The sequence below is a fragment of the Phaseolus vulgaris genome, chromosome 8, assembly GCF_000499845.2.
Source record: "Phaseolus vulgaris cultivar G19833 chromosome 8, P. vulgaris v2.0, whole genome shotgun sequence".
NCBI lineage: Eukaryota > Viridiplantae > Streptophyta > Magnoliopsida > Fabales > Fabaceae > Phaseolus > Phaseolus vulgaris.
In genome coordinates, this window is record NC_023752.2 from 61798192 (window position 1) to 61823349 (window position 25158).

Here is a 25158-nt window from a genome sequence, read left to right on the forward strand (position 1 = left end):
ATATCTTTCAAATTCTACAATTCAAAATATATAAATGAAAAATAAATATGAAGGACCTGATTGTTTGTTAAGAGTTTAATCCTAAATGTAAAGAACAAAATCTTGTACATTAGTTTGAATTCTCTGATCCTAGAGTGAAGGAGTTCTTCAAATGAAGCAAGGCAAAACTGTCATAAAAAAAAGAGAATGAAAAAAGAAACCTCAAATAGTTAAGTAGTATAAGGTTTTTTTGAAATAGTCTTGGTCTCAGAAACTGTTTTGAAACTTTAGATGAAGTGACTGCAAGACAATGATCTGTTATATTAACAAGACAAACTGAGAATTTAATGTATGGGAGTGGGGCCAGAACATCATCGTAATTCAAATTCATGCACATTTATGAGAAACTAGTGTTATTAAAGAAACAAAATCAAAAGTTGTTGTTTTATGAAATGAACACACCAGTCAAATCTCTCTCCATAGTGTATACAAGTAAAGTCTTGGTCTTTTATCATTCATATCTTTTTAGCCCAATGATTTGCTTATAAAATTTTGTAATAAAAAAATAAAAATGACTAATATCAACAGTTTAGATAACAGGTTAATGATAAATAATTTAGAGTTTATTAAGAAGACAAGAGATCACTGTCTTGGTGTGACATCTCGAGCTTCCAAACATTTGTTGTGGCCAAGACTATTTCAAAACACCTTATATACTTTATTACTTGAGGTTCCTCTCATTCATACTTTTCTTCTCTCTTCCAATTTTTTTCTTGGAAAATTAATATTTGGACACCTCTCTAAAAAAAATATACCCACTTCACAACACACTTTAATAATATAATAATGTATAAGTACAACTTAAAGATACTAACACGAACACTGATACGATATGGACACAGACACGAAAATACATATAATATCTCAAATGTAAGACACGGAAGGACACAGAGACACAAATATATATATTATATAATTATAAATTATATAAATCGATAATAAAGATTTATGTGCACAAGTATATTTCAGATTATTTTTTTGGAGCAGAAAAAAGTTTTTCATGACTGGTTCAAAATAATTTGTTTCTTATTTTTATAATCATAATAAAAAATTATATAATAAATTTGAATTTTTAGAAAATTAATGTATTGTTCTCTTTTAAAATTATGTTAGAATCTTACTAGAATTTTGTCAGAAATCCAACAAAAAATACTTTTTGAATTGAACACGGATACATACCTTACAATAATATGTATAAATATAAACTTATTATTCCTTCATTTATTCAAGCTATGTCTAATCAAATCGCAGTCGCAATTCAGGGTCCCACGTGTCCTTCCACGATGGACACCACTTAGTCACGCACACCCTCGCCGTTTTGTGTGTTTTCTCAATCCACTCCCTTGGACCAACCACGATACGCCACGTGTCATTTCCTTTTATTTTATTTGATTTTTCAACACAATAATATTAAATATAATTACATAATATATAAATGTAAGTTCAGCTGAGCTTCTGAGTTAAGAGCGCAGTGTCACACACATACAAACACTTACTCTCTTCTCTTTGATTTTCTGAGGTGGTTGGCTTCTTCAGTTCCAACTTTGCCGGGATGTGGAATCCACGCGCTCTTTCCGCCGTCCTTCTTCTTCACTCTCTTATTGCTATCGTATCTGCTCAGATATCTGCTTGGAAAACACTCAATGGTCAAAAATTTCTCACTCATTCTATTTTCTCAACCTATATCAACTAACTTTCTACCATGCGTTTCTTTTCTCTCAACTTTCATTGCTTTCTTTCAGCTGAGTTCGGATTATTAACAATTGTTACCCAAAGTTTTGGCTCAGCTTATGTTATATACTCGTGTTTAACCACATGTGAAATTTCTAACAATTCCTTAAACGACCGTACATGTCAAGTATTAAGACATCTTCCAGTGGCGGATAATGGTCCAAGGGTGACTGACTTCATAACCTTACCAAAAATTGTTCATATAAGTTTTGAAACTATTTTGGAATTTGGATTTAGGCTTAACTCAGCAGAATACTCTTTTCTAGCCATATCACATCACTTGTGAAAGTGGGATTTTCAGCATTAATGATTTTTTTGCTTGCAAACTTGAGGTTGTCGATGTAACGTCAAAGGTTGTTGCCACTTTTTTTCACTGTGCAAGGTGTTTTGAAACTTGTGTTCTTGTTTCGCAGGAGGTCCCCCGTTGGTTGTGGCACGTGGTGGATTTTCAGGGATTTTTCCTGATTCCAGTGATAGTGCCTATAGTTTGGCAGTAATAACGACTGGGCCGGATGTGTATGTATCGTGTGATGTGCAGTTAACAAAAGATGCAGTTGGGATTTGCCTACCAGACATAAACCTTGCAAATTCTACTTACATTGCCTCCAGATACCCAAATGAAACCACAAGTTACTTGGTTAATGGAGTACCCATCAGGGGCTATTTTTCTCTGGATTACACCATGAAGCAGCTAAACAGTGTCTTCTGTGAGTTTAATTTATTTAAAAGACGTAGTTTTATTTGATGGACTAAGTGATTCTTTTCTACAGTGAATGTGTGTTGCTGATGTGAGGTCTAGCATCTAATGCAGGATCTTTTTTAACTTCTCTCTCCCAGTTTGCGAATGAGCTTTGATGTTGTTGTTTTACATAGTTCCTCACTGTTTTCTGTTTCTGGACAGTAACTCAGGGAGTATATTCTCGAACCAACCGGTTTGATGGCGTTGGTTTTCAAATTCTTACTGTTGATGGTTTGGTTACACTTAATCAAAAACCAAAAGGAATATGGTTGAATATTCAGGTAAATGGAATGAACGCATAATCCATTCTCATGATTCAGTCTTCTTGTTTCTTTCAAAACTAACTCTTGTTTTCTCTGATATTTTAAAGCATGATACATTCTACGCACAGCACAATTTGAGCATGAGAAGCTTTGTGATTTCAGCTTCTAAAAGAATAATTTTCAGTTATATCTCTTCACCGGAGGTTAATTTTCTGAGAGGTATATCTTCACGCTTGAACCTAAAAACAACAAAACTTGTCTTCCGGTTTATGGATAAGGATGAGTTGGAACCATCAATCAATCAGACTTATGGATCGCTTTTAAAGAATCTTACATTTATCAAGACATTTGCTTCTGGAATTCTTGTTCCAAAGGGATACATATGGCCAGTAGATGGAAGTCTTTATCTACAACCACATACATCTTTGGTCTCGGATGCACATAAAGTGGGGCTAGAAGTTTTTGGATCAGATTTTGTGAATGATGTTCCATCTAGCTTCAATTACAGTTATGATCCACTTACTGAGTACCTCCAGTTCATAGACAACGGTGACTTCTCTGTTGATGGTGTGCTGTCTGATTTCCCCGTTACTCCATTTGAAGCTATAGGTAAGTTTCTTTATTTTTCTCCCATATTGTCAGAATAGCCTGTTACAATTAGAATACATTTGATCTGATCAAAATCCTGTTTACGTAGGTTGTTTTATGGATAGAAGATATTAGAGGAGAGCAAAAAGTATTTGTTTTATGTAAACATTCTAACTATTTGAGAATTTCTAAAGATAACAGAACTTGAAGAATAAAATCAGAGATTATCATGTAAATTACCAATCATCATCACTTCTTCTGTTTTCTAACACTTTTATATGTTTCTAAATTTAGAAATGAAAAATCTGCTGTCCTCCCCTCCCCTTCAATATATTTCACAGATACATAGGGTCTGTTTGGATGAATCTTTTCCATAAGTACTTTTAGGAGATAAAAAATGAAATTAACTTCTGTATAACCTAAGCTTAGCTTATTCACGAGTTAAAAAGTCAGATTTTGAAGTTAATAGGAAATAACTTCTATAAATTAATTCACGTGTAAGTTAATTTTAACTGATGAAATTTCCCTAAAATGAGACATAAGCATGTGCTCCATATTAGCTGCTTCTGCATTCTGCATACTCATAAATTATAACCTCAAAACATGTCTTTATGCTTGCGTTCACAATTCCTGTTTCCTCTCTTAAGTAGATATTCACTTGTCTTCTTGTTATGCAGGTTGCTTTTCTCACTTAGGCACCAATGCTACGAAACAAGGTATACTTAGTTATAATTTTGGAATATGTATTCTCATCTTGTTCTTTAGCGATTTCTAGTGTTTTTATTGTTTGAGGATTTGATGGAACCAAAGCTTGCACCATTATTGATTTGTTTCTTTAAATTTTTTTATCATGGTTCAGATAAAACTTTGATTATTTCAAAATATGGAGCAAGTGGGGATTATCCTGCTTGTACCAACTTAGCATATGATAAGGCCATAGCTGATGGTGTGGATGTTCTTGACTGTCCGGTTCAAATGTCAAAGGATGGAACACCATTTTGCTTAAACTCCATTGACCTTATAGAGGGTACGGCAGTTGCCAAATCAAACTTCAGCAAATTTGGCATGACTATCCCTGAGATCAAAACTGGCAGTGGCATATTTGCATTCAACCTCACTTGGAATGAAATAAAAACTTTGACCCGTAAGTGATCTTAAGTTCTGTAGCCGTTTGCTATTCAATTAGGTAAAATGTTCTTCTATATTTCTGTATTTGCATGGAGTTAATCCAGACTAGTCAAAGCTTAGTTGACTGATACTTTGAATTAGCCAAAATTTAGAATGAGATATATGCACATTGATACAAGTCCTGTGTTGGGAACAAAGAGGAAATTAGCTTATATATTCCCCTTCATATTGGTGCCTTTCACTTGGCTGCTGCCAGAAAATGTTACAACAAATATTTGACATATTTTTCTCTTCTCTATCTGCCCTGCAGCCTCAATATCGAATCCTTTTGCAAAATACAAATTGTTCAGGAATCCAAAATCTAAGAATTCCGGGAATTTGGTGTCGTTATCAGATTTCTTGTCCTTGACAAAAAATCAGACTTCTCTATCTGGTATCTCTATCATTGTTGAGGTTTGTTCTTTCATACCTGTTAATTCATTTATTATATCTGCTGTTATTTGAACATTTAGTCTTTTTTGTAAGAATAAAACAATTTTTTGTGAAGATGGCTTAGGGTCACTTAGTTACTTAATAATTCTTATGATTGATTTCACCGTCAAATGACAGGGCAAATTGAATTATGAAATATTACTACTATCATGCATTATTTCTATCAAATGGTTAGAAGACCTGTTGCACTTGTTTTTGTTGACCATATATTCGTTCTAAAGTGTTGTAACCATGCCAGAAGATTATGAAATATATAGTTTTTAACTCTAGAGTTCTTCTTGTACTCTGTGCTGCTGACTATTTTCTCTTTGAAACCAAAACCCAAATGACTCACTTGCTCAAAACTTGTATATATATGTGAATTTAACATTAAATATTTCTCCACTAACTCTTCTTCAGCATGGTTTTTTTCTACCAAGTAAAGAATGTTGTTTTTTTTATGGTGATGATAAACATAAATAATTGTTGTATTTTCGAGTTTCATCTTCCATTTACTAACATGCATGTTTTGTTGTTTTTCATGTTATCAGAATGCAGCCTATCTTGCTGAAAAGCAAGGATTAAGTGTTATTGATGCAGTCATCAATGCTTTGAGCAATGCAGGTTATGATAAACCCGGATCCCAAAAGGTTTATATTCAATCCACTAATAGCTCGGTACTGCTAAAGTTCAAAGAGAAAACCAGTTACGAGCTTGTGTACAAGATTGACGAGATTGTGGGTGATGCTGCATCAGAAGCTGTTGAAGATATAAAGAAATTTGCTAGTGCTGTGATTGTCAACAAGGAGTCTGTATTTTCTATTAATGATAAATTCCTGACAGGCACTACGAAAACTGTGCCAAAGCTAAACGCTGCCAAACTCTCAGTTTTTGTAGAGACATTCAGCAATGAGTTTGTTTCTCAAGCATGGGATTTCTTATCAGATGCCACTGTTGAGATAAACTCATATCTAAATGCTGAGGGCATAAAAATTGATGGTATCATCACTGATTTCCCTAAAACTGCCGACAGATACAGAAGTAAGAGCTGGCAAATTCGGCTGTACCATGTGGTCGTTTTTTGTGAACCTATTCATTACTGAAATGTTTTTTCTCCATTTTACTGCAGGGAACAAATGCTTAAACTTGGGTGACAAGAAACCTACTTACATGGACCCTGTTCAACCAGGTGGTCTTTTTGGACTGATTAGCCCAGATTTCTTGCCTCCAGCTGAAGCACCACTCCCACCCTTGACAGAATCTGAAGTTGCAGAGCCAGCTTTGCCTCCTGTTGCTAAAATAGCCCCAGCTTCCAGCCCCACTGCTGAAACCAAAGCGCCACCAGGAAATGCACAGTCTAAGGTTGCTGTCTGCTTCTTCTTTTCCTCTCTGGCTGTGTTCATAGCTTCCCTTCTTCTGCTCTGAGCAAAATCATCTTTAAGCTTACTTCTAAGAAAAAACAAAGAATAAAAGGAGAAAAGGTTGGTTTTGCTGGTTTCAACCCTGCTTTTGCACATCTCTTCTTGGATTGAGTGGCATGAAACTTTTGGCTTCAGATTGACTTCATGAACAATCCACATTTTTTGTTCTACTTAAAAGGAGCAAATTCTTTCAATCCCCAATTGCTTCTCGGGATTATACTGTGACCACAAGCTCTAGTGGTATATACGATTTGTATTTTGTATCTCTTGTTGTAAGATATATTTATACTTTTATGCATTTGTTATGTATTACTCTCCTGATCCTACATGCAACTTACAGAAATCACTGCATTCTCGAATACAAAACATAGTAATTGTTTGAATGGTGTTCAGTTTAATTGAAGGCTAATGGGTAATGATTTTCGACACATCAATTGGTGTTGCAACTGCAGAAAGTGGAAAATGAGTAAAACGCACTCTTAGAAGAATAAGTTAATCATAATATACTATGATCCAATGCAACTGGAAAAACCCACTAGAGTTACCTTAACAAAGGATTTGTATAACTCAGGATCTTAAATTCAAATTTTGTTGTTGCCATTGAGAAAAATAAACAATAGCATGAAGACTTTTAATTTATGAAGCGTGTATTTTTTTATTTACAGGAATTAAGCACAAATATCAGAAGATTTACAATTATGTACTATTTAAGTTATACATGCACCTAATGAATGCATTTGACCTCACTCACAAAATGAGTGGCAGAAGATGGTGAATTTGACAATCCCAAACAAACTGGTGGTGGTGGATCTTCACTGGGTTTTGAATTCATGATTTCACTATGCACTTTGGAGATCGCAATTAGATATAATCACATTCATAATATATAAGTAGATAATATGATATGAGAGTCTATTCTAATAAGAGTTTGTTGGACTTATCAGATTACCTCATCATCGAACCAACTACAATATATAAGTTTACGTTCGAGTTGATAAGTCTCGGTATGAAAGAGTGTGTTGGAGATCTCACATTAACTAAAGATAAATACATTTCATATTATATAAGTGATATAAACTTTATCTTTTCAAGTTAATACTTCTTAATACTACCAAAAAATATTTGGCATCATCTTTTCGGATCAATAGCATATTAATGAGTTAATCATGCCAACTTCTGTTGAGATTTCTCTAAATTACACTGAAAATCTCCAAAGATAGCAGAGCAGCAATTGATACAGGGAAGTCCATATTCCCATCCTGCACCAACTTCACAGAGGTTCTATGAACACTATAAAGAAGTCTCTGTAAGAGATTGTATGATGTAGAAATGAGACACAAAGTCATAAAATATTGGGAGCAATAATGACCAATTGTGGTGCGAATTGTGTTAAACAAATGGAATAATAATTCACCACAGCTTCTAACAAGACCTAAAGTATGTGGAATTTTCCTACATAATTGCACTCTCAATTTTAGTTGCCCATGATTTTGGTGGCACAAGCCTTATAATTATATTATAAAATCCAAATAATTTAGTAACATGTATTTTTAAAAAGTGCGTAAATATATTAACAAATAGCTCTTATAAATTAAGTTCATTAGTTTTCTTATTTTATTATTATGATATTTTTTCTAATAGTTTTAATTTGATTACACCTTTTTAAAGTTATTATAGTATTTTCCATCAAATTGATGGTAAAAATATTATTGCATAAACATATTATGCAAAACAGTGAAACACACTCTTCCAGCTAAAGTTAACTTATTAATTAAAATATAGTAACATCATCACAATCAATTAATAAAAATAAATAAATTTGACATATTTCTAAGAAAAATGGCACCTAATCAAGAACTAGTGGGAAAAAAAAGTATTAAACTAATAATTAATATATTTTTTATAGAAAAAAATGAAATGTTATTGGGTATTTTAATCTATTAAAATAAAATAAAATAAAATAAAGATTGAAATGTTTCTAAGATATTGATAATGAAAATGAAGGAAGAAGCATATTTATTAGAAAGGTATGTTTGTGTATTACCTTTATGAATTAAAGAGTTGAAGATTTGATGCGTCATGCTTTTGTTCTAATGATGTCATGCAAAACATTTGTTAACAACAAATTTAATTGTTATTATTTGAGTTGGGAAATTATTATAGATTTCTTTTGGTGTTGAAAAGAAGAAACAAAGTAAATGAGTGGTGATGTAACCCACATCGAGTTTAGGTCAATTCATACCTATTTTTAAAAATCAACTCGGTCAACAAGCCATTTTTGCTACATTTTTCCAACGTTTATAAGGGGTTTAAGACTCGCAATGAAGAATAATTTGATACAATTATCACCATTTTATTTCAAATTTAGTTTAAGTTTTTTTTTTAAGATGGAAAAGAGATATATTCGATTATAGGTAATATGATATTGTTCTACTAGAAAATAAATTTAAAAATTCAACTCAATTCTAATTATAAGTTGTTTCTCTTTATAGAGATACCATATTAGAAAGTGAACTTTAAGCCTAACTCAACCCTATAAAACCGACTCATAGAGTTGACATTTGCACCCACTTATATACAATGAAAGGCTCTAAGCTCTAATCGATATGGGATCTCCAACAAATTCTGCAAAATTCACTATATACTAAAGGTTTATATCTTATATGATATATTTCGACTAACAAAATAATAATAATAATAATTTTATTTGTATCAAATATTTTATAATATTATTAATAAAATAAATAAAAACACTTTTTATAAAAAAAGTTATATAATAATTAAATTATTATTAATTATAAAAAATAAATATATAAATTAATTCATTATTATTATTTAATTATTTTAAATATAAAGAAAAATTTATAATATTTATTTTTTATTAATTAAAAAAATTAAAATTTTATTCACACTCATTGCATCACTCAAAAATTTATTTTTATGAAAAACTTTGACGTATTAAAAATAATTTAAAAAATTTAATCAACTCATATATACACAAAAATACTTCATATTTTATTACTTAAATGTTTTTAAAGACAATGATAAATCTGCAAACATACATTTTACATTTTTCAAAATAATTAAAAAATCTCTCATAATCATCGTATTACAGACAAATTTCAATACATTCTTTTCACAAATTCACTTTAACATACAACAATAAAAACAATTTAACATTTTTTTTCCACACTTTTCTCTCGAATTCTTACCCATCATTCCTTAATGCAAAAATACCTTAATTTAGAATGTTAGAATTGGAAGAAGGCTTGTTTGTGTGGTAAGTAGTTGCGTGGTGCAACGTGTAAAGTTGTGGAACTTAGAGTCTTTTCCTTTGTTTGTTGTACTTACTTAGTTTGATGCAAGAAGAATGAATGAAGTATGATTCAAGATTTTCATAAAACCATTTTTCAAACTTTTGATTAATTCCTTCCACATGAGGTGATGATGATGATCAAACATCTCTCTCAAATACTATCATCTTTCTCTCTCCTATTATCACCACACAAACACCATCTTCAAATATCTCACTCACAACAACTCAATCTCAAATCCTTTACCATTTCAAACTTGTTTTGTTAAATTAAATCTTCCAACACCATGGTTTCAACAAAAGTAACAAGACCCATTCACAGAAAATTTCATTATGCTTTTTTTTGCATGATATGATTTCATTTAACAATCTTTTGAACAAGATACAAAATATTTTGATTTTCTACCTTCATCTTTTCATTCTTGAAGAAAACTAAATTTTGTTCATCTGACAAAAAAGAGTGCATTAACTTGAATAGATATGTTAGAGTACACTTTTACACTATCTTGTTTGTCCATAATTAATTTTTGGAAAGATGTTAACAATGCAAAAAACAAATCATTTTTAATATTTATATTTACCAAGTAGAATTTTGCATACTACCTTATTCTTAGGACCACCACTCCTTCATCCATATCTCACTGTGCTTCATTTTCCATGTTGAGTCATAGATCAACCCTTTTTTTTTTAATTTTGGAGTGATATGATAACTTTTTTTTGAACATGATGATCAAGCTGAAAATAATATCATCAATAATAATTAAAGTTATATTTTATCAGGTGTAACTTTTTTATTATTGAAAATTATTGATAATCTCATTTTCGACCAGAGATAAATATTATTGTGGCTTAAACCTCACTTATAAATTGATTTTGTAAGGTTTAGTTATACTTAAAGTCTTCTTCTTAAAATGATATCAGATTCATTTTAAAGTCTGTCAAGAGTTTGTTGAACCTATCATGTCATTTTAAGATGATATCAATTCATTCATAACTTATTCTAACAAGGGTTTGTTGGGTTTATCAGGTCACTCACTATCTGATCATCCATAAATACACGGTTTATAGTATATAAGTTCGATAACCTTACAAGCCATTTTTATAAAATTGAATTACATTTAAACTCCACTTCTTAATATACAATTTTTTTTTGTACTTACATAGAACAAAAAAATACCTTACAAACTAACATTAAAACTTAACCTATTTCTTTGTAAGGAATAACACTATTTCTAAATATTTAATCCAATCATTTCAAATATCACCAAATATTGTTTAGTATAAAATATATTGTAGATAAAAATAAAGAGCAATTTAATTATTAAATCAACTAATGATTTTTCAAGTTGAGCATTAAACCATATTTGTGTTAGGTTCAAACGTAAGGTTATGTGTTATTATTGTAGTGGGACCAAGGAATTCCCAAGAGTATTTTGAATACATGGCATAAAGTATAGGAGAATGAATAAAAGTAAAAATAAGAAGTGAAGTTTAGAAGCACTTAAATGTGCTTAAAAAATAAAAAAAAGTGTGAAAGGTAAAAAGGTAGGCTAAAAATGGTAAAGTAGAAGAAATGATGAAGAAGGAAGGTTGTTAAAAAATAAGTGATTCTGAAACGTGGGTGATGTCAAGTGATGCACAACTCCACCTATTCAACCTTAACTTTCCTTTTAATATAAAAACCACACATTTCATTTTAAACAATTCCTAAGTCCAATTTCTTATACCTATGTTGGTTAAGAAAATTGTTATACAATTATTTATATTAACACTTATTCTAGATTTAGATTTTTTATAAAAAAAAATCATTAAATAGAAACTACTTTTAAATATTAAAATAATTAATCACTATTTTATTAAATTAGAGATGATTTTATAAATTAAAAAAATTATTAGTATCTAAAGTATTTTTTATTATTTATAAAATTTATAAAATATTTTTTAAATTGGTATCTAACCATTAACTAATCAAGTTTTAGTTATTTACTATTTATATTCTCAATTAATTTTTAAAAAATTAATTTAGAATCTAAAATATTAGTAGTTAAAATCTTATAATTAATTTAGATTCTGATTTAAAAAGTATTTTATAAATTTTCATTAATAATAAAACTATTTTAGATACAATTAATTTTTTAATCTCTAAAATAATATCTAATTTTATTAATATAATGACTAATTATTTTTAGTTTTTAATTATTATTTAATGATTTTTTTTAATTTTTACATTTGTAAATGAAGAAAAAGTTAAAAAAAATCCTTTTAAAAAGGTTTAATGATTTTTTATCAAGATTTGTTTAGTTTCATCTTATTATTTTGAAGGTTTTTAATTTGATTTATACTTTCTAGAAACAAATCGGTGTAATCATTTTCATTAAATGCTATTCTATATTGTAGTTATAATGTAACATTGATTTTCTATGTTGTATTAATAAAAAAGTTAACTTTTAATTAATGACGAGTATAATTTATTATTTATCTTACATGTCATTGTTATAACATAATGTATGATATTGACTTATTTTAATTAAAAAATAAACTAAATTAAGAAGTTTCAAGAATAATAAAAATTCGAAGAACTAATCAGAATAATATTAAAAAAAACTATTAAACTCTTATAAAAAATAAAAATAAAAATAAAAGATTAATTACGACCGTGAAAATTTAAGAACCAGATAATTTAGTTTTTATAAATAAATTTTTTGACTTTGTTGTTAAATGTGTAAAAAATATAATTTTTCTCTTGAATATTATACTTTAAAATGATAAAATATTTTAATTAAACGCTAAATAGTCCTTGAAATTAGAGCTGTATTGTTATTCAGAATTAATAATTAAATTCAATTTTTCCTTTTTTCAAATATTTCTTACACTGGCATTTATTTAGTTGCCCATTATCTAAAAAAGTAATAATTAAAAATTAGTAATTACTTTATTATTAACATGAAAATTATAAAAATTAAAAAAAAAAAAAAAAAAAAAAAGTTGGTATGGCTATTCCTACGACATGCATCATGAGTGCGTTATGGTGACGTACATGGGAATAAGGAAATAAAAAGAGCCTTGAGCTGAAGCAAAGCGATATTCTATTCGATGTGGATCTTAATTGGCAGGCAACTCTATACGTTTTGAGGTTTGACTTTCCAGGAGTGAACCTCTGCCTCTGTTTCTTCCTCTCACGCCACAGCCCCCACTTTCCTATATATACCTTAAACAATCTTTGTCTTGCTCCTCACATTTCCATCATTCCACAACTTTTTCCTCTCTTTTCCACAAAATGCCGAACCAAGATATTTGCAGTCACCTTAAAGAACCTCGTCTTGTAGCCAGAAAGTTTTTGGCCAGACCTCAGCATGAGGGTGTTGGGGCAGTTGTTAGAAGAAGCATAGGGAGGTAAGAGAGAGTGATATAGCAGTTTTTCTTTAGCCATTCTGAATAGATGAGATTTTGTTTAACTGAAACTGGTTTTGATGATAAGGTTGAGAGGTGTAGATTAAATTTAAATGTATATTGCATTGCAAGTTTTTGAAAACTGAGCTTTTTGAATTGATTGGTTATGTGGGTGTGTTCAGATTTGAGCTCAAGAACTTTGATCCTTTCCTTGTCTTGGATGAATTCTCAGGTGTGCATCTTTCTGATTTTCTCTGTTTATTAACTTCAATACTGAAAAAATACATCAGGGTCAATCTTGTTTTGTTTTTTCTAAGAATGTGAAATTCTGAAATATTGCAGTCACTGCTCCAGCTGGGTTTCCTGATCATCCACATAGAGGTTTGTCAATTAGACTTTTGTGTCATTGATGTTTTTTTATCAGCTTTTGTGTCATTGATGTTATGTTCTTCAGTTTAGCTTCTGACTCCTTGTTCCTTGTGGTTGTTTTTTTCACTTTTCTTTTGACAGGATTTGAGACAGTCACATACATGTTGCAGGTAGAGCTAATTTTCATTGTTTCAGTTCATTGCCTTTTCCTCCTTTGTTCATTGATTATAAATCTGTTTTCCAACGTTTGAGAAACCTTTTATTTTTTTTCTTGCAAACCATGTTATAAAGTCAAAGGCACACAACATAAATGTCATTATGCAAATCAACATAGTTGAAAAACCAAAAATTAGAAGCAAACAAAATAGTACTATTTCGCCTTATAATGTATTATTCTATATTAGCTCATAGTTAGTTTTAGTGGAGCAAAATATCAGCTCAAAATGGTGTGAATCTGTGTGCTGGTGGTGTGGCAACATGTAAGTCACAAATTAATGAGCCATTTTGATTAGTGCCACAAAAACCAAACCATTAAAGTTTATGTTCAGATTACCATAGTAGTTGGTTATGACTTATGAGCACAAAACCAAAAGTGACCCCACATGTTGCTATCATGCTTATTTTTCTAGAATGCCAACTACCATCTTGAGTGTAATGTAATGTATCTAAAGTTGTGTATTGGTGACATATGCTTGTGCTGATGTGCTAACCTCACCTGAATGCAACTTTTTTGCCCAATTCAGGGAGCTATAACACATGAAGATTTTGAAGGAAGAAAGGGAACAATTGAAGCTGGTGATTTGCAGTGGATGACTGCAGGGAGAGGGATAGTTCACTCAGAAATGCCTGCAGCTCAAGGAACCCAAAAGGGTCTCCAGCTGTGGATCAACCTCTCTTCAAAACATAAAATGTAGGTGCAAAATCTTTCTATACCAATCACATAAACACTTTTGAATATATATCTTAATTAATCACTTATTGCCCTTTTAAAAGGTCAAAACTAGTAAGCAACTTAATTAAGTACTAATTGAACTTACAAAAGTCATTAGTCATATTTATAGTTGGTTTGGATAAGCATCAACTATACATGTTTATCAACAAAATCATGTCAAATGAATTTAAAAATGCAAAAACTACTCTTTGTTATTTCAGGTGATAAACCTTCTTGAAATTAATACAACCAAAAAGCTTAATGTAAAAACCTCCAAATAAGAGTAACCACTCACCATGATTTTTTTAATGAAATACTGAAATCACAATGTTAGACTTATTTTGATGACGCACTCTTTGCATCACTGAAGATCTTCATCATTGATTTGGGGTATAGTTTTTTGGATGATGCTCATCACCAAATATCAGTGAGACAAAAAGGAACTGCTCTCTTCACAAGGAAACAGTAAAATCTTTTTAAACTTTCTGAATCAAGATATGGCTTCCTCACTTTCACAAGTGACTTTTTTTCTCATGATTTGCCATCATAGAAGTGCTTTTCTACAGGAAGCAAGTGTGCAAAATGGCCTGAAATGGCCAGCATAAAAAAAGTGCCTCTCACCCCATATTTCCCATGGTGATGATGGAAGTTTCAATGATAAAAGGGCAACCATAGCATGTTGTGAATGCTAGTTTCAAATTTATTTGTCTGGTTGTGGATGACCCACTTGAAAAGAATTCAACTTTTTCATTAGTGTCTTCTTGGAAGTACTATTTGTGATCCTTTAAGAAAAAATCATTGTCTACCTTGAAGTTTAAGTTAAAGTGGTAAAGTAGTTTCTTAATTCAGACGCCAATGCTTTGGTTTAACATGTCTTTGTACTGTTATCTTAGGATTGAACCAAGGTACCAAGAAATGCTGAGCAAGGACATAGCAGAAACTATGATAGATGGAATCAAAGTTAGAGTGATAGCAGGGGAAGCTCTTGGAATAAAGTCTCCAATCTACACAAGGACACCAACCATGTACTTGGATTTTTCCCTTAAACCTGGTGCTCACTTGCAGCAACCTATACCAAAATCATGGAATGCTTTTGTGTACATATTGGAAGGAGAAGGTGTTTTTGGGAACCAAAAGTCTCAACCTGTGAATTCTCATCATATACTTCTTCTTGGTTCTGGTGATGGCCTTGAGGCATGTAACAAATCTTCTAAGGTTCTTAGGTTCATTTTGGTTGGAGGGGAACCATTGGGAGAACCTGTGGTGCAATATGGACCCTTTGTGATGAACACTCAAGAAGAGATTGACCAAACAATTGATGATTATGAGAATTATACCAATGGATTTGAGAAAGCAAGACACTGGAGATCTGAAAGTGCACTCAGCCTTGATTATTGATTCTATTTTAGATCACATTTGTTGGTTGATTTGGGAAGAAAAATAAGTTCTGATGTAAATTGGAATGTATGAATTAGGCCAAGAGTTTCTATCCTTTTTAACTTTATATTATGTTTATACTATAGTGTTTGAACGAGTAAATTAAAATCCACTTGTAGTAGGTCCAAAAGCAGAGTAAAATTATAGTTAATTACCCTTATTTTTAATTTTTTTGGTTTTAGATTCTCCTTATAATCTTCTTTCATAACAATAATAATATATATATATATATATATATTTTTAGTGTCAATCTTCTTTGATTAACTTTAAGAATTTTATTGAATAAATAAGATTTTTAAAAAAGTCATATATTTTTTGTTAATTATTTTTATACAAAATTGATTTTTTATCTGAACCAAATTTTACATCTTTTGAATATTTATATTATGAAAACTATTGAAATAGATTTTTGGTAGTTTTTTTTTATGTAATTTTTTTATGTGACAAACAAATTACGTAAAAAAAACATTAATAAAGATTATTTTAATATTTTTCTTACTATAAGTATATACAAATACAATTTGGTTACAGATAAAAAAATAAATTTTGAATAAGATGAACGAAAAATATATTTAACTCCAAAAGATTAATATTATTTTATTTATTATTAATGTTAGAAATGAGGTCATTTAAAAAAAAATTGACTTGACATAAAAAAAAATAATGAAAGTTTTTCTCAATTTGATTATAGATAGAGCAAAGTGAAGAAACCATCAACCTCATTTAATGGTATAAAAAGGTTTTACAACTTTCAAGTACATTACTCTTTAATTAGCAAAATGATTTGAGATGGTTGATTTATATGTAATTAATCCACTAAGTAACTAATACAAGTTTAGTAATAAATATATTAAAATGTTTCATGTTTATTAGTATGCTGAACATTTGGAAGTGAAAACGATACTACATTAAAATAGATTAAAATAGGTTGTATTAGCAAGTTTGAATAAATGTGGTCAATTATCCTAAATCCATGTTTTGTTTGTTGTAGCATGCATACCAAATAAACAAAGAATTAGGTTTAGTCAATGAAGGACGATTTGAATATTGTTATTCACCAGCAGCCTTTTTGTGTGTGTATTTTCGGATTCATTTATTTTATTTTGGTTGACTTTAAATAATATTCTTAATTAAGGGTTGCAAATTTTCTTCACTATATTTTAATACAATTTGCTTGTCATCAATATCAAATAATCATTGATATCACCCTGTATATGTTATTTATTATGAAAATTTTATAAAAAATTATGCAATTTTAAACTCATTTTACGAGAAAAATATTAATTTGAAATTTTTAAGCAAGATCTCATTATTCTAAAGTTGCCATCCATTGTTATGACCTCTCACAATTTTAGTTAAAAAATTGAATCAAAAAGTCATGTTTACTTAAACACGACTATGATTAAAATTTAATTACTGTTAATTTTTTTTACACTTAATTCGTCCCACATGTAATGATTTTAGTTCAATTATTTTTTATTTTATATATAATTTAAAAAAATTGTGTAAAAAATTCATAAATTACAAATGTTTTATTGCATTATATATTTAATTATGTCAATAATTAAAAATAAAACAGATTTTAAAAATATTCTAGAATTACACGTAAGTTCTGTAAAATAAAATTTAGACTCCAAAAACATTATTCACTTAAATTAGGACAGGTCACTCTCATAATAAATCACATGAAATATATTTAAAAAAATAGAAGTAAAACTTATGTACGTATTATCACTATTTCCAAATTAAAATTAATTATTAATTATATTAAACAATTGAGTGTAAAATTATTTGCTGTTTTTTCATGAATTAATATTTGTGTTTATATATAAATTTTGAAACATGACCTTTATTGTGACCATGCGACATGATATTCATATTAAAAAATCTAAAAATTTATACACAAAACATAAATATTAATTTATAAAAAAAATCAAATAATCTTACATCCAATCTTTTAACACCACTAATTTTAACTAAAAAAAATATAGTTATAACACATACGTAATTTTTTTTATATATTTTTTATTAAAATATATTCCTTAATATGTGATTCATTAGAAGAGTGACTTGTCGACTTAATACATCAATGTTTCTGAAGTTTGTATTTTATGTTATTTTAGAATATTTTCATGTTAGAATCGATATTCTATTTTCTAATTATTGATATATTTAAATATATAAAATAATAAAATATTTTTATTTTATGACAACAAATATTTTACACAAATTTGTTATGTTTTAAAAACATAATTTTCTAAAAATAAAAAAATAATTATACACTGAAATCTCCATAGTCATGCTTTTAATATATATTTTTCTACGCTAAAGTCGTTCATCTAAGTAGAATTTCACAAATCTACTCATTCTCGTAGAATGAGTGCAAAATTGCCCCACTATTGTAAAATTTCCTAGCATTGGTCTTCAACGACTTAATACTAACTCTAATGGGAGAAAATATCAACCAGCTGTAGAAAAAATTGATTAAAACTTGTCAATTATATAAGGCAGTCTATGGAATTGACTAACAAAAGTAGGTTTACAACTCTATCTGAAAATTTGAGGAAAACGTGAAACCTTATATTAATTTATTATATGTTAGAGACTCGGACACGTCTCCAAAATTGTGTATCTGTATCCGTATCAGTGTCTCGAAATTGTGTATCTGTATCGTATCAGTGTATCTGCTAGATAGATTATTGCTATGCCTTAAACTATTATCAGAAAGAAGTTAGGATGGCATCCAAATTTACAATTCCTTTATCTTCAAACACGATACTGCCGAAATTAAGGACTTAATGAATTTTAGGTGGCATACCATATAGAATTAGAGAAGTTTAGAAGCAAAAGCTTTGACAAATTGATACAGTGTTTTCATATTCATTCAGTTTCAGAAGTTCTATAGACAGGGGAGAAGAGGGCTCATGCAACCAGAAGAATGTATGACTGCTTCTGACTGGATAATGGATAACACAGGCACAATATCCTCCATCAACAGCATTGATCAACCCACACCCTTAAGCTTCTATTGTTTCAAATACTTTTTCAACTTCTACAATGGTGTTTCGAGCATCGGCAACTTCAGGACCCGCCTTCTCATCAGAGTCCTCCAACTCAGACTGACAGTAGGAAATGAAATAAAATAAAATTCCACCGTAATAAAAGTTACCATCCAATTTCAACAAACGCATAAATTAAACATATCAAGTTGATTTTTGAATCAAGAAACCACCTGGGATAAAAAGCAAAGAGCTTTGTGCATAAATGAAAATAAATTGGTTTGCTTTGAAGCCCCAGATTCAAATATACATACACAATAGGCTGATAAATAACAAAAGTACTTGCAGAAAATATTTATAAAAGTACAAAATATTTTAACATAGTACAGAAGCCTTTTTAGTTGCACCTTTCTCTTATTTCAAATAAAGATCAAAAATCCCAACTAGTCAATAATTCTTTAACTTCCACTTAGGATTAAATGAGATAAAGAGGAAGTTGCAGGAATTCTCTGAGAAACCATGGACTAGTAGTTGAGAGAATAAAACAGTAGGAACTAGGAAACACAATTTTGTATTGAACCTTGAACTAGAAAGGTCAGGAATGATAAGTAAGACAGGTATATATTCCTATCCCAATCGGTTTGGTCACAATACATACATCACTAACAGGCACCATCTTATCACAGACCAATTAAGAGTGAAAACAATTAAGTTAGCAGGGTGATTTCATGATAGAGCCAAGGCATCAAATGCTGAGAATGTCAGAGTTACTAAAAATATCCATGACAGAAGAAACTGAAAGACACAGCAAGCACAGAAACAAGAAGTACCAATATTCCTTTCAAATCTTCCAGAGAGGCCTCAAGGCGCTTGCGGCAGTCAGGAATCATCATCCTAGACTCAGCCAACACATTTTCCTGTTCATATCCAAAAAAGTAGTTCAACATAAGTCACAATCAATTCTACAATCTTGTTTTTAGCAGAGAAAAGTAAACAACACACACGTATGATTAGTTTCAAAAATCAAAGAATGGAAATGCAGAGGCAGATTGTTTAGGGCATAATACCTGCTGCTTGAGATCATAAGGGTCAGCTCCCTTTTCCTTCATGTCAGCAGTTTTGGCAGCTTCTCTCTCAACTTCCTTCTCATAAGAATGCAACTCCTTTACTATACGTTTGCAAGTGCCTGTCTTGATCTTCAGACTCTTCAAAGTAGCCATTCAAATAATTCCTACATAAACAAAAAAAAAAACGCACATAGAAAGAAAACTGTGACGAATTTTGCTTCCAAATAAAAAATCAAAAAGTTCGTAATGTAATCTCATCACGATCACGATGATTCCCGTCCTTAAAATGTAAATCTGCATTCCGAATCCAAAAGAGAAATGAAAGATGATCGAAGAGAGTAAAACATGAAAAAAGCAGCAGAGATTCGGTCGAGATTATTATTGTGAGTGAAGAATTAGGATTGAATTAAGGAAGAAGAAAATGGAGCGATGATGTTCAACTTTACCTTTTCTTTGAGTGGTCTTGCACACTGTGTTGTTCCTGCTTGCAGTGCCCTAACGCAGATCCACGGTGAAGGAGGCTAAGACTGAAGAGGATCTTTCCTTTTCTCCATTAAAACGCATCGTTTAATTACTTTGGGTGTTTCTTCCTGCACCCCTCGGCGTGGAAGCCGAAACCCATAGGGTCAAAGTCCAATTCTCACAATTATCTCTCCACTTCTGTTTCTTGGCCCAACTTCAATAATTTGAAAATCTTCACAACAAAAAGGCTGGCAACAGTTCATTGGAAATAATGGGGAGTGCAGTCCATAAAAAGACTGCTTCTTCCTGCACCTCCATACCTTCTTGTACCACTCCCATACTAAATCTAAAAATATTTTTTTATTCTTCTTGTGCCACTCTCGTATATAGTTTGGAAGATGTTTTTGGATCCAAAAGTGTTCTTTAGATTTATAAAATTCAGAATTTTTTTGGATTTGAGAGAAGCCTATAGATTATATAATTTGGATATATTCCGGATTATATAATCCAGAAGCTAATATCATATCCAAAAAGACTTATGGATTATGTAATCTGAAAACTAATCATGCATCTAAAAAAATACTTTCAGATTAAATAATTCAGAAGCTAATCTTATATCCAGAAAAGCTTAATCCATAAGCTAATTACACATCTGAAAAAAAGGCTTCCAGATTACATAATCCGAAAGCTAATCACGTATCTTGAATTACATAATCCAGACGCTAATTTTATATTTAGAAAAGACTTCAAGATTACATAATTTGGAAACTAATCACAAAAGGTTTCCCAGATTACATAATACATAAAATCTAGAAAAAGGCTTATGGATTATGTAATAAGAATATTAAAGAATGATATTTTTGGAATACAAAAACTTATGAGGATGACACAAGAACATATGAAGGTGCAGGAAGAAGTAGATTCTTTAGTCAGGTTCCTTAAAATGCTCGTTAGTATTGCTTTAAAAAAGTGGGCAATATCAATTCACACAATCGTATTCACGTATAATACAGAAAATACTCAGCTAGTGTGTAGTCATGTGTATTAAAATTAGAGAATATTTAAGATAAATCATTCTAGTCTCAGTAGGAGAGTGCGGTATTTAAGACCACCCTTATTATCAGACTCTTCTAATTCAAAACAGTTTTTTCAAGTGTCTAGAATAAGCTGATTTGAAAGAAATTTCTTCAAACAAGTGGGACACGATGGCGCCTTTCTAATATCATTTTACCATTAGCTCACGTAATGTACGAACTCGATGCTAATGCATTTGTCCCCATAGATTTACAGATAAATTAGCACAAATGCTTATTCAGTAATTTCCGTCGAGTACATGTAGTTGATATTAGTTTAATTGTCTACATTTAAAGCACGTGAACAGGTTAAATTAGTACCAAGTTTGATAATTATGGGAAGTCGACAATATAAATGGAATTCAAGTGAAGACAGTGGTGGATGCCCAAGAAGAAAACCCAGTGCTTGAATGCTCTTTAAATTCTAACCAACTTGAGAAAGATAATGTTCTAATTCAAAACGGTAAATCCGTGAATGTCACAGGTTACAACAAACTTTGAGCGATGTAGGTATTGGAATTGGGATCTAATAACTACGTAATAATGTTTGGTCAGTTATGCAGAATTGCAAAATTGCAGAGTTTTGTTTTCCAATAAAAATCGCTTCCAAATAGTGCTATACTATAGTATCAGTGTTTGGGAAACTAGATCAATCATCAAACATAGGCCATCCCAGTTAAAACAAACCATATTGGAAGTCAGTAACATGTAAACAATCCATGTCCTTCGACAATTTGCAGTCATCCTTAAGTTCATAAAAATAAATGTTGATGAAAGCTACAAGGAACCTAAAAACTAAAAGACAAAGGATGACAACTTATCTACATGATACCAGACAACCAAGATACCCGATTTCTTATTGAGATGTCGGATAAGATCCCTTGCTGCGCTTCTTCAGAGACTCGGAGAAAAAAGAGAAGGCTTCTTTTAGTTCTTCTGGAAGAGGGAGTTGCAGGGGGAGTGCCAGGGGAGGACGTGCATTGTATTGCACAGATCGTTTTTTCCATGACATCGGAACTGCAAGTGCTGGTTGCTGCTTGTTTAGCCCTTCCATAATAAAAGAAAATGCCCCAAAAGTAAGACAACTCTGCAAAAGAGCTTGTGGAGCACCTGCAAAACCATAGTGGATAAGTGCTAATAACAAAATACAAAGAAAGTACACAAAATGATATTACAAGCATGTTTAGCTAAACATTTTTTAAAATTAGCAATGATTGGAAGGTATTCTAAGTCAGCAAACTTTTTCCACTCCTCCTTTTAAGGTGATGGTATGCAGAGAGAGGAATCCAGAGTAATTCATCTCAAAAAATTGCCACACTCACTGATTATAGACAAAATTACCTTTCCTTATGATATCAAGAATGACTAGAAAGCTTATTCAGAATAGCCACATTGGCAAGGCCTTTATCCCTTTTACAAGTTTCAAAGAAAGAAAAATTCGTCAATTTATTTATATAACTAAACAAGAGATACCTGGAAAGCTTAGAGCAAGACCAGTGCAACAACCAGCTACCCCCGCATTAATGACTGCAGATACAAAAGAATTCACATTACCAGTGGAAGATCAATAAAAGGCGAAAGTAACATTTTGTAGTTAAATTTTCCTACCATCATCCTTTCCTCTAAGTTGTTTCAAGATGCACACAACCAAACTATGAACTCCGGACAAAACTGCAAATGTCTAAAAACAAAGAAAAAAAATATTAATTACAAGCTAAATTAAAACAAACAAAATAAACATAATCACGTAGCCAACGTAAAACAAGCTACTAAAAGAGCACCGAGATCCCAATGCACCTTTGCATAAGACCCCGCTTCTACAAAGGATCCTTTAAAACCTTTCTTCTTAAACAATCCAGCACCTGAAACAGACCATATCAAGAATCTCTAAGCAAAATCAGAAAAAATCAATTCAAATCTAAGTCATATTTCTCAAAGATTTTGTCAATCAAATACATACACGCACTTTTTTCAGGATAAACGCACCTTAAAAAATCCCGTGCTAGTGTTTTTTTCACTCAAATACACACTGAGCACAACTAACCTACATTACTTGAAAACTAAATTAACTATTTCAAAAAACCTAAACATACTTGAATTTAACCTAACACCAGACACTTGCTCCTGTAAAGTAAAAAACACACTCACTCTTTCAGAGTTCCACTAAACTAAGCGTCAATCGTCTAGTCACTGCAAATCATAGCTAAAACGAACCAATCGCCAATACAAAAAAAAAACACAACACAACGAAGGCACTATATCCGCAACAAACACATACACTATCAACAGAAACAACGAATCTTCGATTAAAAGGTGAGCGAAGAAATCAGGCTTAATAAACGGTAATCAGTTGATAAAACGACGGCGTAATACGATAATACGAATAAATGAGAAGAGAAGAACCGTATCCAAAGACAGAGCCCATGAGAGCGCCACCGGCAGAGTCGGTGACGAAGCGGAGGAAGCAAACGGAAGGAGCGGCGGGGACGAGAGCGTTGGGAGGATTAGGAATGGACAGAGAATCAGAATCTTGAGGCTGAGAATTAGCGTCAGAATCTGGCGTCGCCATAGATGAAGAAGTTGAACCTCTCTTTCTCCTTCGTTTTCCTCTTTGGTTCTTCTCTTCTAAATTCTGTTGTGTGTGAGTGTGATGTTATCCCTTCCTACGCTCACCACGACGTCGTTTTGACGCCTCCCACTGCGTTTAAGCCTAAACCCTCTGCGATTTAGGTAAACAAAAAAAAAATCACTTTATAATTATAAATAAATAATTAAATATTTGAACTTGTTTTCATCTTTTTCCACTGTTTACTTCACGGTAAAAGTTTTCTTTTGAAAAGATGTAAACAACACGTGATATTTTACAATTGCTTTCAATTAATGCATTAAAGGTTATTTAATTAAAAAATAATTATTCAATAGTTCTTTTTCTTACAAGTAATATCTACACACAATCTTAAATTAATGACGAACTGGTTTTAAAATAATTATACAATTTTTGTTGTATTTAAATAAATCTTAATGCAAACTATTTGTAAAATGATTATTCAAAATATTAATAAATGCGCCGAAAATTATTCAAATCGTTGAAACTAGAATTAAAAGCGTGACATGATCACGGTCATCAAACTATTATTTAAAAATATTTATATATTAAGTGATTAATTTATATCATATATATATCTCTTCGTTGATCATAGAAGACGTGAATAAATTTTATATATGTATAATGAAAGAAACTTAGTAAGCACCTGCTAATTATGATCTTTATGTGTTTAAACGAGATTATATCATTCACGTGAAATACAAACCTATGTGCAGGACAGACATTAATAAAGATATAGATATTGATATGATAATATACACACTGATACAACTCGAAAATATAATCTTTAAAATATTAAAATATAGAATATGATACGAATATATATTATATAATTATAAATTATATAAACTGTAGTAAAAATTTATGTGTATAAGTATATTTTAGATTTTTTAAAGTAGAAAGATGTTTTTTATGAGTGATTTAAAATGATTTATTCTTTATTTTTATAATTATAATGAGTTTGAGTTTTTAGAAAATCAATGTATTTTATTCTTTTTAAAATTATGTTAGAATTGTCAGAAATCCAATAAAAATATTTTTTTAATTGGACACTTCACAAATATGTGTCCTACAAGTGCGGTGTGTATATCCGACACGTCATTTAAGAGAATTTAAGAGGAGTGTCTGAACA

At 30.7% G+C, this 25158-nt stretch overlaps 4 protein-coding genes across 5 annotated transcripts; 2 read left to right on the forward strand and 2 right to left on the reverse strand.

The window, feature by feature from the left end:
- The first annotated feature begins 1472 nt into the window (after nt 1-1472).
- LOC137826404 (glycerophosphodiester phosphodiesterase GDPDL3-like) lies at nt 1473-6692 on the forward strand. Its single transcript, XM_068632363.1, has 9 exons — nt 1473-1685; nt 2184-2477; nt 2672-2790; nt 2880-3381; nt 4038-4076; nt 4220-4504; nt 4799-4941; nt 5511-6000; nt 6089-6692. Exons 1-9 carry the CDS (start codon nt 1592-1594, stop codon nt 6382-6384), a joined length of 2262 nt encoding a protein of 753 aa, XP_068488464.1. The 5' UTR covers nt 1473-1591; the 3' UTR covers nt 6385-6692.
- A 6081-nt stretch (nt 6693-12773) lies between these two features.
- LOC137826280 (pirin-like protein) lies at nt 12774-15987 on the forward strand. Its single transcript, XM_068632191.1, has 6 exons — nt 12774-13086; nt 13266-13315; nt 13426-13464; nt 13594-13622; nt 14196-14362; nt 15277-15987. The coding sequence occupies exons 1-6, from the start codon at nt 12971-12973 to the stop codon at nt 15779-15781; spliced, it is 906 nt and encodes a 301-aa protein (XP_068488292.1). The 5' UTR covers nt 12774-12970; the 3' UTR covers nt 15782-15987.
- Nucleotides 15988-18615: 2628 nt separating this feature from the next.
- LOC137827026 (tubulin-folding cofactor A) lies at nt 18616-20462 on the reverse strand. Of its 2 annotated transcripts, none has more exons than XM_068633217.1 (4): nt 20333-20462; nt 19887-20050; nt 19650-19736; nt 18616-18939 (listed from the first exon to the last, which is right to left on the reverse strand). In XM_068633217.1, exons 2-4 carry the CDS (start codon nt 20037-20039, stop codon nt 18838-18840), a joined length of 342 nt encoding a protein of 113 aa, XP_068489318.1. In that variant the 5' UTR covers nt 20040-20050; nt 20333-20462; the 3' UTR covers nt 18616-18837. The 2 variants fall into 2 exon arrangements, with proteins under 2 accessions (XP_068489318.1, XP_068489320.1); XM_068633219.1 differs by having other exon boundaries at nt 19887-20180; nt 20333-20452.
- A 1610-nt stretch (nt 20463-22072) lies between these two features.
- On the reverse strand, nt 22073-24157 carry LOC137827027 (mitochondrial import inner membrane translocase subunit TIM22-3). The gene is made up of 5 exons (XM_068633220.1): nt 23825-24157; nt 23219-23283; nt 23030-23102; nt 22895-22948; nt 22073-22531 (listed from the first exon to the last, which is right to left on the reverse strand). The coding sequence occupies exons 1-5, from the start codon at nt 23988-23990 to the stop codon at nt 22278-22280; spliced, it is 612 nt and encodes a 203-aa protein (XP_068489321.1). The 5' UTR covers nt 23991-24157; the 3' UTR covers nt 22073-22277.
- Between the last annotated feature and the right edge of the window lie 1001 nt (nt 24158-25158).